Source organism: Callorhinus ursinus, unplaced genomic scaffold (genome assembly GCF_003265705.2).
Source record: "Callorhinus ursinus isolate GAN/ISIS: 27379988/994484 unplaced genomic scaffold, GSC_fseal_2.0 scaffold5, whole genome shotgun sequence".
Lineage (NCBI taxonomy): Eukaryota > Metazoa > Chordata > Mammalia > Carnivora > Otariidae > Callorhinus > Callorhinus ursinus.
In genome coordinates this window covers 12,831,481-12,849,417 of record NW_027397067.1, presented here as the reverse complement: position 1 = coordinate 12,849,417, position 17,937 = coordinate 12,831,481, and the positions used below count along the sequence as shown (strand labels likewise).

General features: G+C 41.4%; 1 protein-coding gene across 4 annotated transcripts in view; it reads right to left on the bottom strand.

The window, feature by feature from the left end:
* CHD7 (chromodomain helicase DNA binding protein 7) overlaps positions 1-17,937 on the bottom strand; it is a 124,706-nt gene that overhangs the window by 79,132 nt on the left and 27,637 nt on the right. For all 4 annotated transcript variants that reach the window (XM_025870629.2, XM_025870630.2, XM_025870631.2 and 1 more), the window contains exon 2: positions 4,449-4,879. In XM_025870629.2, coding sequence (XP_025726414.1) covers positions 4,449-4,879 — 431 coding nt within the window. The remainder of the gene's footprint in view (positions 1-4,448; positions 4,880-17,937) is intronic.

Genomic DNA, 17,937 nt, shown 5'->3' with positions numbered 1-17,937 from the left:
TGGGCTCGCTGGCTGAATAAAAATATTCCTCAGGTAAAATGTTGCTACTTTCTTAGATCATAATTGAGGGGGGGGGGGAATCTGAAAAGCAAAGTTCCTCAGAAGAAAGTTGCCACATAAATATTAACGATAATGACACTGTGGTTTGCAAAAAATATACTTTACGTGTTTTTGGTACTTTGTGTTTTTAAAAAACAAGAGCAGTATGTTTACTGTCCATTTTTAAATAAAGTATTTCATCACTCTTCACTGAGAAACAGCGTTTTAGTCTCATACTAACTTTAATGTTGGGGGTGGAAGACAGTAAGGAAGCTGCACCAGAAGCAAATCTCCACGGCTCCATTTAACTGGCGCTTCGCTAGTCAAGTCACAGTCTTTGGCCAAGTTCCCTTCTTTATGTCCATTCAAAGAATCTTTATATAGCTAAATGGACCACTAAATCCTTCAAGAGTCATTCAAAGGAAGCGCTTCCTCCAAACTCCCTCTCATTTCACAAGGCCCTTGCATACACAACGGAAAACGCACTGAAGAGAAGAGTGCAAATCCTATTTCAGCTCCTTGAATCCTTCCATATGCAAAGTGGCATCCCTTCCAGCCCACAAATGTCTTAGCTTTCATTTTCAATATTTACTGCCAATATTCGAAGGCTATAAGGACACCTGGGGAAAGCACTAGGAAAAAATGGGTAGAAAAATACATATTTAACATAAAAGGAAAAGAAGAAAGAAAGATACATTTCTAATAGAAAAGTGGAATGCAGCCCATTTTTCTCATTTTTAAGATTTTAAATGTCTTTTCCTGAAAGGCTGAATACCTTTTTCTGTTTCCCTACCATTCTATGTCACAGCTTCTTTGAGTTCTCCTGCAGATTCTTTGAGTTCTCCTGCACAGGCAAGACAATACCATTATATTTTGGTTGCCCAAAGGGTCAGTTCTTGGGGAATGGCCACAGATTCAAGCCTCAGCCACTTTCAGGAATGCAGCAGAATGGCAGGTGGTGAGACGGACATCCTAAAGGCGTACACAATCAGCTCCCTGATGACAGCCACCCTTTCAAAATGTCCTTTAGTACTGAGCGTGTGTGAACGATGCAAAACGAGCCCCCCGCCCTCCACAGACGTAATGCAGGGCCGGGCAGGCCACAGGGGCCACTTCCGTCACTGCCCGCTCAGGGGGGCAGCGCATTTGGCATGCGGGGCTGAACAGTTAAGATGTGAGTAGTTCTGCACTAAATTTTTCATTTCACTTCTGTTTATTCCCTTCTATTTCAGCCCTCTGTAGGAAAATTATTTTCTGTATAAACAAATTCATCAAGTTAACTTATTCAAGGATGGAAATAACTGGTATCACATAACATTTTGCAAAACAAAATTGCCACTGCTGTATTCCAGTGCTTAAAAGCAAACTGCTCTGGCAATTCAACGCCAGTGCTAACATAACCCAAACCCCCTATTACCTTCATCACTGCATATTCAATTTACATAATTATTCTGCTATGCTATTCAGAATTTACATGTAGTTGTATGCATTCTACTTATCTGTGCTTCAGGGATGCGATTTCCTTCCTAGATTCAGCAGAACACAAGACCACAACTTGACATACTCAATTCATCTGGCCAGTAGAAACTGTGGCTCAACAAAATAGTGGGTTGGTTTGTTAATTTAATGAAAATCTCTTTTCAATTACCATTTTCTTAGACAGCTACTCCCATCTGACCATCAACGACAGGAAAGTCCCCCAGGAAAGTCTTCACCACACTCTGTCGTGACTCAGCAGGTGGCCCGACAAGCGGTCAAGTCACTAGGGCCAACAGAGTACTCCAAACACTCCCAGCACCCCTCGGCGTGGCCCCGGTGTCTGGGCCCCGTTACGTCAGCCCCCGTTCTGCATACACATCCCCACGCTCACTAGAAATGTTCCATTCAATTATCTGCACACCACTTGGGGATTAGCAACTATCACCTCAAGGAGGCATCCACTGAAACTATTAGTCTAAAGCAACAACAGAGGGGGGGTAAAGTACCCAACATTCTTCTTGGGAGAAAATAATCACATGCCCTCTCTCCTATCAAAAACATGTGACTCTAATGCAAGGCCACTACTCGGATTCAGCAATGCCAAGAATTTACTCTGCACAGACAATGCAAACTTGAGGATGAGCAGCTGAGAGCATGCACTGGAATTTTCTCTCATGGGTAAAGACAGGGCCCCTCTCTGGACCATGGCAGCACGGGTGCCCAGAATTGACTGGATCTGATGCCCCAAGTTCCCAACACTTGTTTACAGTTGTTGGGGAAATTTTAACAAGTTTCACTGTTAAATACAGCATTTTAATATCTGCCCTAAAGTATCCCACAAGAGGTAAGGGTAAACTAAAAGTATGTTTTTAAAGACAGAACTAGGTCAATGTAGACTCAGAACCTGAAGGTAATATACTTGGGAATTTGTGACAACATCCAGACACAGTTAAGTCTTTTCTTTTTTTTAACCAATGTTTATCATTAGGTGCTAGATTCAAAAAATTAAAGATACAAAGTAACGACAGACCCTGAGGATAAAGCTAGTGTTGGTGATATATTTTCTGAGTTCTAGGAAGCTTCTTTAGAACACAGGCTCTTACATTTCAAGTTTTAAAATCATAATAATACATTCTTTTAAAATTTTGCTGCAATTTCTCCTTGGGAAAAATAAGCACATGTTTCTGCCTATCAAAAGCACAACACTTAGCTTTTAGGCAATTATATTTCTAAAAAAAACCCTGATAAGTCAGACTGAAATTCTAACAATATCCTCCTTGCTCACATCCTAACACTTAACACAGTACCTACAAGGAATAAGTACTTGCGCGCCTGGGTGGCTCAGTTGGTTAAGTGACTGCCTTCGGCTCAGGTCATGATCCTGGAATTCCAGGATCGAGTCCCACATCAGGCTCCCTGCTCAGCAGGGAGTCTGCTTCTCCCTCTGACCCTCCTCCCTCTCATGCTTTCTGTCTCTCATTCTCTCCCTCTCAAATAAATAAATAAAATCTTTAAAAAAAAAAAAAAAGGAATAAGTACTTAATATTTCTTAAGTAAATGAAAACAAAATTTATAATGGGTTGTGGGTTTAGAAGAGTGTTCATATGGGAAAAAAATAATGGTTTTCAATTAAGAAACCACATACTGAGGCATCAAAGAAGGTTCCTAAGTAAATGCCAATATTAAGTTACCTGTAAGATTGAATTATTGAATAGAATTCCGTTATCTCGGCACCATAAAAAATACCGACGACAAAATGTTTAAATGACTATGATACAAAGTCTCAAAACACTACAGAATAACGTATTTGGGGTTGTATAGATATTTTTAGCAGAAGTTGAAAATCCAACTTTGCTCTTTTCCTTTGCAGGGACATCTCTGTAGTCACAGAATCATCTCAGCTCTGTATCCAAGCATGTGCACACAGGAAAGCCTACAAGTCAAAGGTTTACAGGCCAGCGAGCTCAGAAAGTTCTCATCAAGCATGTCCATCGCAGACCTGAGCGTGCATGTGTGCACACGTGTGTGTATACATATGCACGCGGGGGTCGGAAGGGGGGAGCGTTTTTTTCTAATGAAGTTTGCAAACAGGTTCAGATTAACCAAGTCTGACCATATTTCCATCTGGAAACTATATTTTCTAACATGAGCCATATTCTGAAAAATAGATTCAGATGTTTGGAATTGGTTCAGAACGGTCGTAAGAAATGTTCAGTACAAATGAAGAAATTAGTCTTCAATGTCTTCTCCTCTCAGCTTTTCTTACTGAGTAAATATGCCTTCTGGGGGGTCGAGTTGGTAGGGGAAGTACGGAGGGAAGTATGGAGTGGAGGAGGGCATTTCCTAGAAGCTAAAGCGCATGCTATTCTTGCATGCATATCTAATGGATAACTGCTATTTGATTTCTCCCACGTTGCCCACTAGCATTTCAACCCTGCCCCTGGAAGGCTTACTCCGCCAAGTGGAGAGAATGAATTCTCCTGTTTCGACTTCTGGGAAACAGGGCTGAAACGCTTAGTGAAATATAGTGGCCTATCTTGCTTCTGTAATCCTTCTGTCCCTGCTTTGCATTGTCATTCAAAATGAGGTTGCTGGTCTAGGCTTACAAGTAATTAAGCTGGCAATTTGGTTCTATTTGGTCAATGACGAACTTTCACAAAAATACAAAGAATAAAATAACAAAGAATTTTTACCCAGTTAAGTCTAAAATGTACCATCCAAACAAACGGTTCATGGTAATTGAGTCCTAAACTTCAGAATGTATAAAACTCTTAACTTTTTAGTTTGGGTATCAGAAAAAGGAACCCGATGGCAAAAATCAAATTGTTGCCCCTCCCCCATCCCCAGGCCCCACCCCCTCTCAGGGGCCCTCACTGCCCTGCTCATTTCTACGCTGTGTTTGCTGGTGGTTGTTTCTGCCCACAGCCTACCTTGACTTTTTGCTGGATTTGGGTTTTGGCGTGGCAGTTTTTGCTTTCTTTTCCTTTGGCTCTTTGGGAATCTTAGGGGCTTTCGGGGTCTTGGGTTCCTTGGGCTCTTTTTTCTCCTTGGGTTCTTTCGGTTCCTTCGGATCTTTTTTTACCTTCGGCCTTTTCTTTTTCTTTTTCTCTTCTTGGGACCCATCTAGTGAGTTCCTATTTAGTTCTTGGTTATCAACCCCACCAGGGAAGTCATCTTTACCAAAACTTTTACTGGGATCCTCTGCAACAATGTGGTTGTTTTTCTTCTTCTTCTTCTTCTGCTGTGGCTGCTGATCTCCGGACGGCAGGTACTCATCACTCTTCACTAGCTGGGCGTTCGGCCCGCTAACCTGAGTCATATCCGGCACTGGTTTCTCTAGAAAGGGCTCCGATGGAGAATGCTAAGAGACACAAATGGGAATTGAAATTAGTTTATTATTCTTTGTATTGAAGAAAGGAACTGAAAGTTAGTAGCTGATGCTTCTGAAACTTTACATTCAAAGTAGCAAATATTTTACCAACTATACAGTTGTAAAAATCTATCATTTTCTCTCATCCAAAAAACAAGAAGGCTTTTACATAAACAGTAAAAAAATGGGGGGGGGGTAACTTAGCAATACAGTAAAAATTTCAGTTCAGGAAGAAAAATAATTCTCATTCAGCTGAAGACACGGTCCATTCTCCACAGCAGCCCCTACGTGTGTGGGACTTGGTGAATGACAACACAGCGGCAGAAGCTATACTCAAAGAACAAATTTAAATGGAATTCTTTTCCCCATGCAGGAATGAGAACTCAAATTAAAGATATATAATTAAGCCACTTTTAACAAGAACAAGTGTACTGAGCACTGCACAATTCAGGTACTGTGAAAGCTTGAAATCCAAGTATCACGCACAAATCTTATAGAGTGCAGGCCATTTCTGATTTAAATGACATGAAAATGCCACATTAAAAGCACATATCCAAACTTAGTGACTTCGGATTCGTTAAATTTCTTATACTAATATGAAATGCAGAGAGTGTTTGTGTTAAGTTACTAAAGCTTTACATTTTCACATTTCACTGAGGAACAGAAAATCCAAATAGTCGAGCTGGTAAGCCCTGCAGGAGAGCTTTGACATTCACAAGGAGTGCATCCAGAGATGGGCTTAACGCAGTAGAGAATGCCAACAATTAGGATGGGAGGCTGACTGGTCAGCCGAGGTCAGAGTCCGCTGCAAACCAGCACAGGGGTCGAGTGTCATCTCCACTATAAATTATGACATCAAATGAACCTCTGTATTTCAAAGAAATACTTTAAAATGTTATATCTGCAAATGTCACTCAGGGTTGGGTTTGTTCTTTTTTTTTTTCTTCTTTGCCTTTTTCATCTGCTGCTCCAGACACTTAACAGTAAGTCTAACAGAAACAGCAACAAGAATGGCTGCTAGTGTCTACCGAACAATCTTACTATGTGCCAGGCACGTGCTAGGCACCTTACACCCCTGACACTGTTCAATCTCCACACCAGCCCTAATTAGGAGCTGGATATGGACGCTGACATTCGAGGATGCAGTACTGTGCCCAAGGAGTTACAGACCCACCCTCCTGACCACACCACCTCCAAAAAGGGGGGGAGGAGAGCCCAGGTCCAGGTCTCCAGAGAACTCGAGTAACCCAGAAGCTATGGCTTACCATCAGCAAGGTACCATAAATTAGATTCCAGTACAACTAACTAAGCATCTATTCCATGCCACGTACTGAGCTGGGTGCTTTCATGGGTTAGCTCACCTGACTCTCACAACAAAATCGTGGTAATCTGCCTCCATCTTTCAGAAAGGAAGTAAAGTTTGAGAACGTTATATGATCACCTACTGTCACAGAGAAGGAGATGGAGCTGTGATTTGAATCTAGGTTTTCTAAACCAGTGTTCTGCTGACTCTGTGCTTCTCCTGAAATCTTACATATGGGCATCCTTCTGGGAAATGCTCCATGGGTTTCATATGATTTCCGAAGTGTTCAGTGACGCCCCCCCCCCCAAATTTTAAGGCATCACTGTCTGAAAAGAAAGTGGTCATACTCTCCCCCACTAAACCTTACTATGGTCACTAAAGAAACCCACATTCAATTCTTCACCTGCACTGGTGCAAGAGACAGAGCCCAGAATTAGGAGGTAAGAGACACAAATTCTAGTCTGGGTCCTGCCGTTAGCTATATTATCAGTGAAAAATCATTTCACTCATCCAGAGTTCATTTTCTTCATCTGCAAAATGAAGGGTCTGGGTTAGATGATTTCCAAGTCTCTTTCAAAATCCAATGGTATGAGAAAATCTTAAAATACATATTTTCCTTTCCTAGTCATAGCTGAAAGAGGATGAACCTGAAAAAGATTAAAGGTATACAGAAAGAGAAAGAAACAAGAGCAGAAGTCTAAGGAAGAGCACATGGATGGGAGTCCACATGAGCAGGTTTCCACACAGGAATAGCACAGCAAGCCAAACACTGAAAAAAGTTACCCTCTGCCCTACACTTCTCTCTCACACACACGCTAAATGAACATCAACCGAGGTGCTGTCCACGTTACCATTACCTGAGAATTAACAGCGTCCGATTTAACTGTGTGATTAAAATTCAGCTGCTGAAGTTGAGATGTTACATATTATTTCAAATGTAAATAAAAAGGAAAAAGCCGTATCTTTTTTTTTTTTTTAAGAGATTTAGAGGTCAAACTTATTTGCGACAAACTATTTTTCAGGAAATGGAAGAAAAAGTATTTCCTGGAAAGGGAAGGAAAGAGAAAAGTCTACCAGTAAACAAAGCTTAAAGCTCAGAATAGTGAATTAATCCCAGGTACGCGTACCTTGCTTTAATCTGCATGTTAACCCCAGTAACAAAGTGCCAGCTTCTCACGAGAAATACCTGATACACATTTATGAACTAGAAAAAGCACAGAATATCTAATACAAAAAGACTGAAAATTTATCTACACATTTTAGCATACAAATGATTTTAGATGCTCCTTTCAGTAATAAATGAAGCCATAAATTAGTATCCCTTAAAATTTTTAATCTTCCACAAGAAGGAAAAAACATAAAGATTAAACACAAAAAAGATATTCATCCTGTTTGATATACAGCAGAATTATGTTTGGGTACTATATGAAATAGGGTGAAAAAGGTGCTCAGAAATATTATAGTGTTTACCAGACCCACATCTCCTTAAATCTTTTAGAGAAAAGCTGTTTTTGTAAACATTTAACAAAGAACAGATGGCCTGCCTTAATCATGTGGGGGAAAAAACCTGGAGCTCACGGTAATACCCTGACAAAGTCTCCCAGGCCCAGCCATGCCCCCCCTCTCCCACGCATGGTACAGTCTTCTCTAATGCTATTTAATTTTACAGCGGACATTTTCCCATCAATTCCCACTGCCTGACAGATAATCAATGCCATTAACATCTGATATTACCATATAGGGCATTGCTAAAACCTCTCATTTATTAGAGCAAATGTGGAGAATGTTAGATACCAAAGGTATTTTTAAATACACACTATAGGACCTTCCACTTGACACATTTTCTATCATAATCCCATGTGCCTGTTGATATATTATGGAATATGTAAGGACGCTGCCATGGACTTCTGGAACTAAAAGAGGATGACTGATATTTAAACTGTAAATCAAAATGATTCAAGGTGCGTATGTGTGTCTTGTCAAAAAAATTACCACAAACTAAAGATAATACCTTTTATCCTTAACGCCACTGTTCAAAATGTATAAACTAGACAAACACATAGATAGGATTCAAAGTTAACCAAAGGAGAGTGGAGATGAAGAAGTGAAGCCAATCCTTCTCTTACCTTTAAGCAAATGAAACCCAAAATGCTCAGGAGCATTTGCAAGAAAAGGAAAAAGTGCCTAAGAAGAAACTTTTCATTTACCTCAGGTATGCTGTTCATCCAACATTCATCAGCTTTGTCTGGCCTAAGAGCTATCTTATTTACTCACGTTTTGCCTTAATTATATTCTTAAAGCCTCAACCTGTTAGCAATGTCAAGTAACAGGAGTGAGCCATCTGATATTAACACTGCGCAATGTTTCCAACACATACAATCTCTGCAAAGTAACATTCTACCGTAGGACAGACACCTATGGACAAACATTTTATTAACTGAGTGATACAAACAAATCTAAAATCAAAATGCTACTTTATAATAAAGAGAAGGTACCACCAACTGGGCAAGAGTCACAAGGCACTTCTGGGAGGCACATCCCTTCTCTGCACATTAAGCTAAAGGGAGGTACTTGTGCTCTCAGAGAAACTGAGATTCTGCAGGAGAAGCGGCAGGCCATGGAAGGCTGAAGGAACAACAAATACAAGCCTGAAACACACTAAACTATGATTTCAATGATTTGTAAGAATACAAATATTAAGTGCTCACTTAAGACTGCAAACTACTGGGGCGCCTGGGTGGCTCAGTCGTTAAGCGTCTGCCTTTGGCTCAGGTCATGGTCCCAGGGTCCTGGGATAGAGCCCCACATCAGGCTCCCTGCTCGGCAGGAAGCCTGCTTCTCCCTTCTCCGCAGGAAGCCTGCTTCTCCCTTCCCCCACCCCCCCTGCTTGTGTTCCCTCTCTCGCTGCGTCTCTGCCAAATAAATAAGTAAAATCTTAAAAAAAAAAAAAAAAAGATTGCAAACTATTATTTGCTTTTGTTTTGTCTTTAGTGGCTTTGGAAATGCATCTTATACTGATGCTCTTCACTTTTATTTTTCCAGTATTCCCCAGGTTCTTGGTCCTTTGACATTCTTTTAAAAAGGAATTCCAGGGGCGCCTGGGTGGCTCAGTCGGTTAAGCAGCTGCCTTCGGCTTGGGTCATGATCCCAGGGTCCTGGGATCAAGTCCCGCATCGGGCTCCCTGCTCAATGGGGAACCTGCTTCTCCCTCTCCCTGCAGCTCTGCCTACTTGTGCTATCTCTCTGTCAAACAGGAAGGAAGGAAGGAAGGAAGGGAGGAAGGGAAGGAGGGAGGGAGGGAGGGAGGGAGGGAGGGAGGGAAAGAATTCCAGTATGAAAACTGAAGCTCAATCTTCAGCCAAAAGAGCATACAGCATTCAAAAGTGCATTTAGCAAAGGCTCTGTAAGTCCTGTTGAGACTCTAACACCCTTTTCTTGTCAGTGACACTGATAAAAAGAAGATGCACTCAATATTTGATGCCCAATTCATTTATTCATTCACCAAGTATTTGGGGATATAACAGTAAACAAGCCAGCCACAGTACCTGAGCACCTGACCTAGGCTGACACTAAGGAGGCTTCCTGAAAACAGTCAGCCCGGTGCTGGCCAGAGGTCACTTCCTCCATGGACCTGAACAGTGACTCATGCCTGAGATCAGGTGACTGAAAGCATAAAACTGCATGATAAGCAAGCTTGTGAAGCCCTGTTTATGGAGGAGCAGCAGCTAGTTTCAATGGTCAAGTGATGTACTTCTTAACTATGACTATTTGATATAAAATAAGTATGGGGGCACCTGAGTGGCTCAGGCAAGTAAGCATCTGCCTTCGGCTCAGGTCTGGGATCGAGTCCTGACTAGGACTCCCTGCTCAGTGGGGAGTCTGCTTCTCCCTCTCCCTCCACTGCTCTCTCTCTACCGCTCTCACTCTCTCTCAAGTTAAATAAGTAAAACCTTAAAAAAAAAAGTATAAAAATATTCTTCAGAAGACAATCAAAGGTTGGGCTATTTTCTGCTTGGCTAAATTTGGTATTAGAGTCAGGGCTTCAAGTTCAAGCCTTTAAATGCCAGTTAGTTTTACTCAGCTCATTCTTAATTTCCAGGAACAATGATTTATTGAATGAGTACATTTATGAACAAAACACCCAGATGAATAATTATCAAGCTTGTTAGTCATATGAATTGAGAAGGCAAAATGTGTAAAACAACATTTTTTAAGTTTTGGATATTAAGAAGTGTTACATGAAAAGATGACTCAGATCACAGGAGTTTAGAGAATTCTGTGCTAACCAAGTTAAGTAGTTTTCTTCACTACAAAAACTCCAAGACCTTACTACATTCTGAGTGGGGAATAATGCAGTGTCCTAAAGGTATTTAATGATTCCATCCCTTTTTTCTAAGAATATCTTGAATAAAAATGTTCTTCCAGACATACTTTGGATTATACCAATATAGCTAAAGTGGGGCAAACTCATTTGCTTCTCTGGGGTGGGGAAAGTATGTGTGTGCATGTGTCTGTCTGTGTGTCTCCAAGAGCGGTTATCAAATGTTTTGTAATATAGCATGTGACTCTATGAACAAACCTAATTTTATATAAAATGTGCTCCAGTGGCTCACTGAATTGGGAGTTTCATTTATGCTCAATTCAAGTCACTGGTAGGAATAAAATAGGAATATTGGTATAATCATATAAGGATGACTTGTATAATTTTTGTTATATACAGTCAAGATAATTACCAAGTTAAAAATAATGAATGTTGAAATATCATAATGCAATAAGTTATCTTTATGAGTGCCTCAGAACCATTAAATGTTAGAACTGAAAATTGTAATTACTGCTGAAATATCTCATTTAAAAATCATCTGAGGGCATTTCCGAAACTTTGGTTTTCTGCTTGTGTTTTTAATCTGTCTTTAGAATAGATGTGCCATACAAAATCTTAAATAGCTACAAATTAACATGAACCACTTTAATGGCATCTAAATTATAAACACATTTTGAATTTAAGTAGAGCCCAAAATAATGAAAATAATGAGCCAAGCAATCATGTTACATTTAATATTAAATAGTTTACATTGGATACCGAATACTGCCCATCTTCTATGGATGAGTAAAACTGTACCACAAGGAACAGTCAACAGCATTTCTAATGTGTAAAGCACTCTACTGTGGTGTTTCTCCAGTCACTTCAGCTAGAATAACAGCAGTGAAACTCCACCAACGCTAAACCCTTTCCAGGCGTCTGAGAGACCCCGAGGACAGCAGACTCCCTCCCAGTGGAGGACAGGGCATCTGTCCACCGTACCTCACTCCCGGCCACCCCCCTCGCTGCCCTTCTGGCCATCTCCCCTTCGCCATCTCCGTTCTGAGCAGGCTGTCACACTGGGCAGGGAGTGACCTGCAGAGGGGGGAGGTGGCCGCAGGGAGATACAGGTATGTGGGCCGGAACCCATGCTGGGTACCTGCGAGGCTGCCTGCAGCCGGCCCCACTCAGGGTGACGGGGAGGAGAGCTGGGGAACAGCCCTGGAGCTGGGGGAGAGGTAATAGCAAGACTGGCAGGAAGTCCTGAAGCCATCCCAGGACAGAGTACTCAATAAGGTTTGTAAACCATGTCCTGTGCAGTTACACGTGCATTTCACGACCCTCTTCTTCAGTGTCTGTAGTAACCACATGAGGCTGCCAAGGTGGGTGATACTCTTGCTCTTTTATAAATGAGTAAACTGAGGCTTTAGTGACACAGCTAGAAAAGGGTCAACCTTAGACCATAATCCCGATGTGGCGGCTAAAGCCAGTGCCATGGGATCAGGCTCACCCAGGGGGTGAGCAGGGCTTCTCCAAGCCTGGGAAGCCGCTTGCTATCTTTCTCCAAAACCAGAAGGGCCTTAGTTTTAAGACCCAAACCTCAATCTACAGGTTAAAATGGCTTTTGATTTACTATAAATTTGGGACTTCTGTCTTCAAAGGACTGGAGGAGAACTCTAGTTTAACCCCAAACTAAAGCTGTGGAGAATCACTAACTTTTCTCCCAAAGACAAAAATGTGGATAAGAACTGGCATTTAGATTGCTGCTCACAAACATTATCCTGTTTGAATATCAGATTCACCCCATTTGACAGAAGCTGAGTTCAATTCAATCAATCCGCTCTGTCCCAGGGAGTGCATGGAGTCTTCCAGAACCGGAAGAAAATAAGCCCACTTTCTGCCCTGCCCTGAAAACTCTCCCAAAACGACTTAAAAAGAACAGCTTATATGATTTTTAAAAATCCAATCTACTATATTTCAAGGAATCTAACACAGTCAGTTCTTTTCCCCAGTCTGGTAACACATCATTCTACTTCTTAGGAAAAGCACCGGATGAAGTAGGAGGTTTGCATCTAAGGACCATGTATTTGAAATAACGTGTTTATACAGATGCATGCACACACACACCCCTAGGGCACAGAGTTGAACTGATGTAAACTGAACATACTTTTGATGTACCTCCACTGCTCCATAAATGCTTGGAAAAATTAGCCTAATTGTTTATACAAGACTTGAATTATGTTTTTACATGTGTTAGCTTTCCAAAAAGTATATACAGGTAATCAGACTGCATTCCTGATCATGAGATTCTCCTATCCCTGAAGTACTCCTGATAGGAGAGAAAGGGAGAGGGGGCCCACAGAACCTATTTCTACTCTGGGCAGGGGAGAAACAGACACAACCATAAATGTAACACAATCCAAAGCCTAGCACAGTAATGGTGAATAACTTCATAGGTCTCCTGGGCCACAGGCACAAGGGTGGCCCCCTCTGGGAAGCAGGCCTGCCCACCCATAAAGACTACATCCATTCTCCCCAGCAGAAACCCCCAGGAAAAAGCAGGGCATCATGGTGCATCTGACTTACAAGAGGCAAACTAAAATATGAACCCGTGAGAAGAGTCTGAGACACAATCATACTTTCAGCCTCTTAGTCTGGATTTCTTAGTTCCTTATAGCGGTAAATCATCAAGTGTTATCTTTTACCAGACATTACTCTCCAGAAGTATAAGTAGAAAAGATAACAAATCCGCTCAGGGGCCTTAACAAGTCCATTTTATTGTGTCTCCCTTCCCTCTTTTTTCTTTCTCTTCTTCACCTCCCTGCACAGTGTTTTCCCTTAGTAGGCTCAGCTCAATTAAATATCAATGAATGAGAATCTATGGAACAAATTCCCAGTTCACAGGCGTTTGTCTTACTTATTTCAAGTTAGCTCTTGGGTCCCTACTGTCCTCAAAGAGGGGTCTGGGGGCTGGAATTTTGCAGCAGACCTCCAGACCTGAAGCGACCCAACTTACCAGGGATCGAACTCAGCAACACACAAAACAGTACTTCCACAGTGGTCAACTGATCTGCAGAGATAAATCCTATTCAAAGACACTTAAGGATGAAGACCAAACTTACATACTGAAAATAGTTAGGTTTACTTCAATAATTTTTTACTGTACACTTACACCGCATTTTGCTATCACTGGTATACCCAACAGCAAAACTGGAAAGGTGAAACGTATGCAGTTTGGCTCTGGAAAAGCTATTGATACTAAATTTGATTTAGGTTTCTACTACTCTATAAATGTTAATATTAAATGTAACTTACTTACTATACTATGTTATTCCTATGAATTTAAAAAGTCAAACTTCAGTAGACTTAAAGGAAGGTGTGTCTCTAACACTGGCCAATCCCAAGGGTTTGTGTAGAAATGGGAATAGAACAATCTTTGAGGGGGGAAAAAAATCAATTTATAAGGAGCTCAGTGAGAAAGCTAATTTACACACTCCAGGCAGGCAAGTTCTCCAGAACTCAGAGACTGTGAGTCTAGCAAATTTAGTTGGCAATAAATGCTTAATGATGAACTACCTTGGTCCTATAAAAATTCCTCCACTTCTCATAGGAGACAGAATCCTAAAATGGCCGTAGGATCTCCACCTCTTAACTGTAGAGGGGATCTGTGTCTTCCAGGCAACAGAACACAGCAAAGGTCACAGGACTCTGCAGGTGTGATTAAGGTCCCAAATCAGCTGGTTTTAAGTTACTCAAAGGGTAGATTTTCCTGGCTAAGCCTCGCTCAATGAGGGGAGGTTTGTAAAGAGAGCATGGGCTCTCTGTGAGGGTCAGAGAGACTCTGTTGCTGGCACTGAGGAAGCAAGTGACCAGAGAGAGGAGACCACAGTGGGGAACCCACCATGCTAAGAAACTGCAGGCAGCCTCTAGGAGTGGCACGCAGCCCCAAGTGACAGGCAGCAAGAACCGAAGCCCCTCATCATAGAGCCACAGGAAACGAATTCCGTCAGCAACCAGAATGGACTGGGAAATGGATTCTTCCCCTGTCAAGACTCCAGATGAGAAAGTAGCCCTTGCACCCTACTGTAGCCTTGCGGAGACCCTGAGCAGAGGACCCAGCCAGGCTGTGCTCAAACCCTGACCCACAGAAACTAGGAGCTAAGAAAAGGGGCACTGTTTTATCCATGAAATTTGTGGTAATTTGTTGCACAGCAATAAACAACAAATGATCCCTTTTCTCATGCCAGACACTGATCCTTCCACGGCATGACAAACAGCACCTCTGTGACACTGCCGCCGCCAAGACTGAGAACTTCCGTGCCAAGCACTGTTCCGGGCTCACAACCAACCACCTGAGGAAATTACCCCCATTTTATACATGGGGAAACTAAGGTACACAAAGAGATCAATAAACTTACCAAAGGTCGCAAAAAGCTGGCTCCAAGAGGAGTCCAGGTTGAACCCAGGCAACCTCTCTGCAGAGCCCAGACCTCAGCCATCGCGCCTGCCGCCTCATCCCTGTCGCTCCCGCACTCCTGCTAGAGTCTCTCCAGGAAGCCGGAAGATGGGACGGCAGGAGAGCTGGTGGTAAGGTGACAGGGGTGGCACTGGCTCCGACAGGAAGAACCCAGATGACACAGAGAAGGTGGCAAGCCTGACACCGTTCTACAGTCAACCGCCACGGAGATCATCACGAGGAAAGGGTTTTTATAAGAAAATCACTCCGTTTTCAAGTAAAAAATATAAGAAACTGCACTATAAACAATATTAAAGGTTCCTGGTATTTTAAAAGAAACTTTATTGCACATTAGAAACAGTCTGTTTAACACTTAAAGGGGATGATGTCCCCATGACTTCTTCCAGCTGGAATTACACATGAAACAGAAGATACCAAAGCAATTAAGTATTTTATAAACACTGCTGAGGGGTCAAAAAGAGGGAGGTTCATTCACTGACTAATAACGCAGTAATAAACAAACAGCAATGTTATGCAACTGAGAAAATTATTATAATTGAATCTACACAGCTGGGCAAGAATAGAAGCCTGGTTATGTATATTAGCTCACAAATGCTTTGTGTGGGTAGGTTTTAGTTTTAGAACTGGTTCAAATTTGAGTCCCTTTTATAAAGTCAGATTTTTTTCTCTTATCTGAATACAATTCCACAATTACGACTACAGAACAGAAAATAACTTAATGAACTGTCCCACCAATTTTTGCTCTTCTGTTTATACTAGAGAAATAAGCATGTTCACAGTGATTGGGAACTTAAACTTTCTTGAGATGTACTCATTTTAGATGAATACATTTTACTTTGTTTGTGTACAGCAATATGAATAATGAATGACTGTGACTCCCTAGCATACTGGAGGGAAAAGCCTAGAACAAAGTAGCTTTTCACAGTTTAACATTTAGCTCCTGCTGTGTTCTTGGAGTTTCCTTCACACCTTGATATTTTCCCCTTTGCAGAAGATGGGCAGAGAAATTCTGCCAATTACCATAGTTAAGTTTACACAGATGTGTCACAAGAGAGTGACTCCTATATTTCCCTTGAATTGTTAAAGTCACAGCATTTGAGTTAGAAAAACATTATTATTCTCTTGGGTTCAAGACTAAGCTTGGTAAAAGTCCACCATCTTTCCATCAATTAAATGTAGTTAAAATGCAAGCCAAAACTAAGTAAGTTTCTTTTGGGAAAATATTCTAGCTAGATATTATCCTTATTACTACATGGCATTTTTTTCTTAATTAAATGACTAAATCTGAACAAATCAGTGATCTATGTCAAGTTCCCGTCTGCATAAAAACCTAACTAACTTCAAACACAAATGGATGATTAGCTAACCATCGGGGCAGAGGTACAAATGTATCTTCAACAGGCACACATTTTACATCAATGATATCTATTTTTATGAGATAAAAGTACTAAAGCTTTAATGGTGGCAATTAAAACAGCCAAGAGTTTGAGTAGCTCGATGGCTGAGTCACAGACCTTTTACCTATAATGGGATCCATTATATCCCTGAACTCAGTTTGAGGGAGTAAAAGAGGAACAGATTTTTAAATATGGTTATAAAACAGCAGTACCCTCTGAACTAAGCTGTTTTAGTTTAAACTGCTATGTGATTTACTCTGTGTCTTAATGTCAACATCCATTCGGCAGCCTTCTTTATAGAGTTCTCAGATACTTGTATCTATTTGAAAATATTTGAACAATTTGAAAATGCTACAACGTGGCTATTATGTAATAATTTATATTTAGGTAACTTGTTTCTATTTTAACTTGTTTATATTAAAAATCCATCCGTTTTGAAAATATATAACTTGAGATGACTTATGACAAAATCCTCATTTGTGCCTAAAATGTAAGTATTTATATTTTGATATTCTCTTTCAAAGTACAATTTAGGGGGAATAATTGACTATTCACAATAAGATGGTGTGTTTCAGCAATAGAGAACATCTGCAAACAAAGGAGTGGGGATCTTTCATGGTAGTTTAACATTTACTATTCAAAAGTATTGGGATAATAAGCTCTATAGTTACAAAACATAATGATCATGTAAAGTCTGGTCAGCCCAACACTAACCACTTCTCCAATTCAAGAACCTAAAGACATTCTCTTTAAGCTTCTATTATAGCAAATTCAGAAAAGTAAACAGAAATGATCTCGGGAACAACCTCCCAAGTTTTTGTATCTGGTACCATCATCATCTCCAGGGACAGCCGGCAAACAGGAAACAACACGCAGAATGGATTTACCTCCGACCAGGAAAGACCAAACTACCAGGAATAGCGAGGAAGCCAGAGTGGCCTTGGCCCAGATGGCCAAGGTCCTCAGGGTTATGAGGGTCCGCAACCCCCACTGAGTACACCAGCATTAGATGAAGAGCACCAGACGCTTATTTGGGGATATTCCTTTTTGTGCTGGCAGCTCTTTTTAGACAAGTTGTCAGAAGGAAGAACAGCAGGATGGACCTGAGGACTCACTATTAGGGTTGGTATTTGACCATTTACTCTGTGGGGCTTTAACAATCAAGTGGGAAGCCAATCATCTCAAGATCTATGCAAGATGGAGAAGCTGGATGCACTGATCTATAAAATCCCTTCTAACTCTGCAACCCAGGTCTCTGCTGTTAAAATCTGACTTCAGTCCTGCTCAAACGATAGCCACCCCAATTGTCTTTTTAAAAGAATATTGGGGCACCTGGGTGGCTCACTCTGTTAAGCATCTGCCTTCGGCTCGGGTCATGATCCCAGGGCCCTGGGATGGAGCCCCACATCGGGCTCCCTGCTCAGCAGGGAGCCTGTTTCTCCCTCTGCCTCTGCCTGCCTACTTGTGATCTCTCTCTCGCTCTCTCTCTGTCAAATAAATAAAATCTTAAAGAAAGAAAGGAAGAAAGGAAGGAAGGAAGGAAGGAAGGAAGGAAGGAAGGAAGGAAGGAAG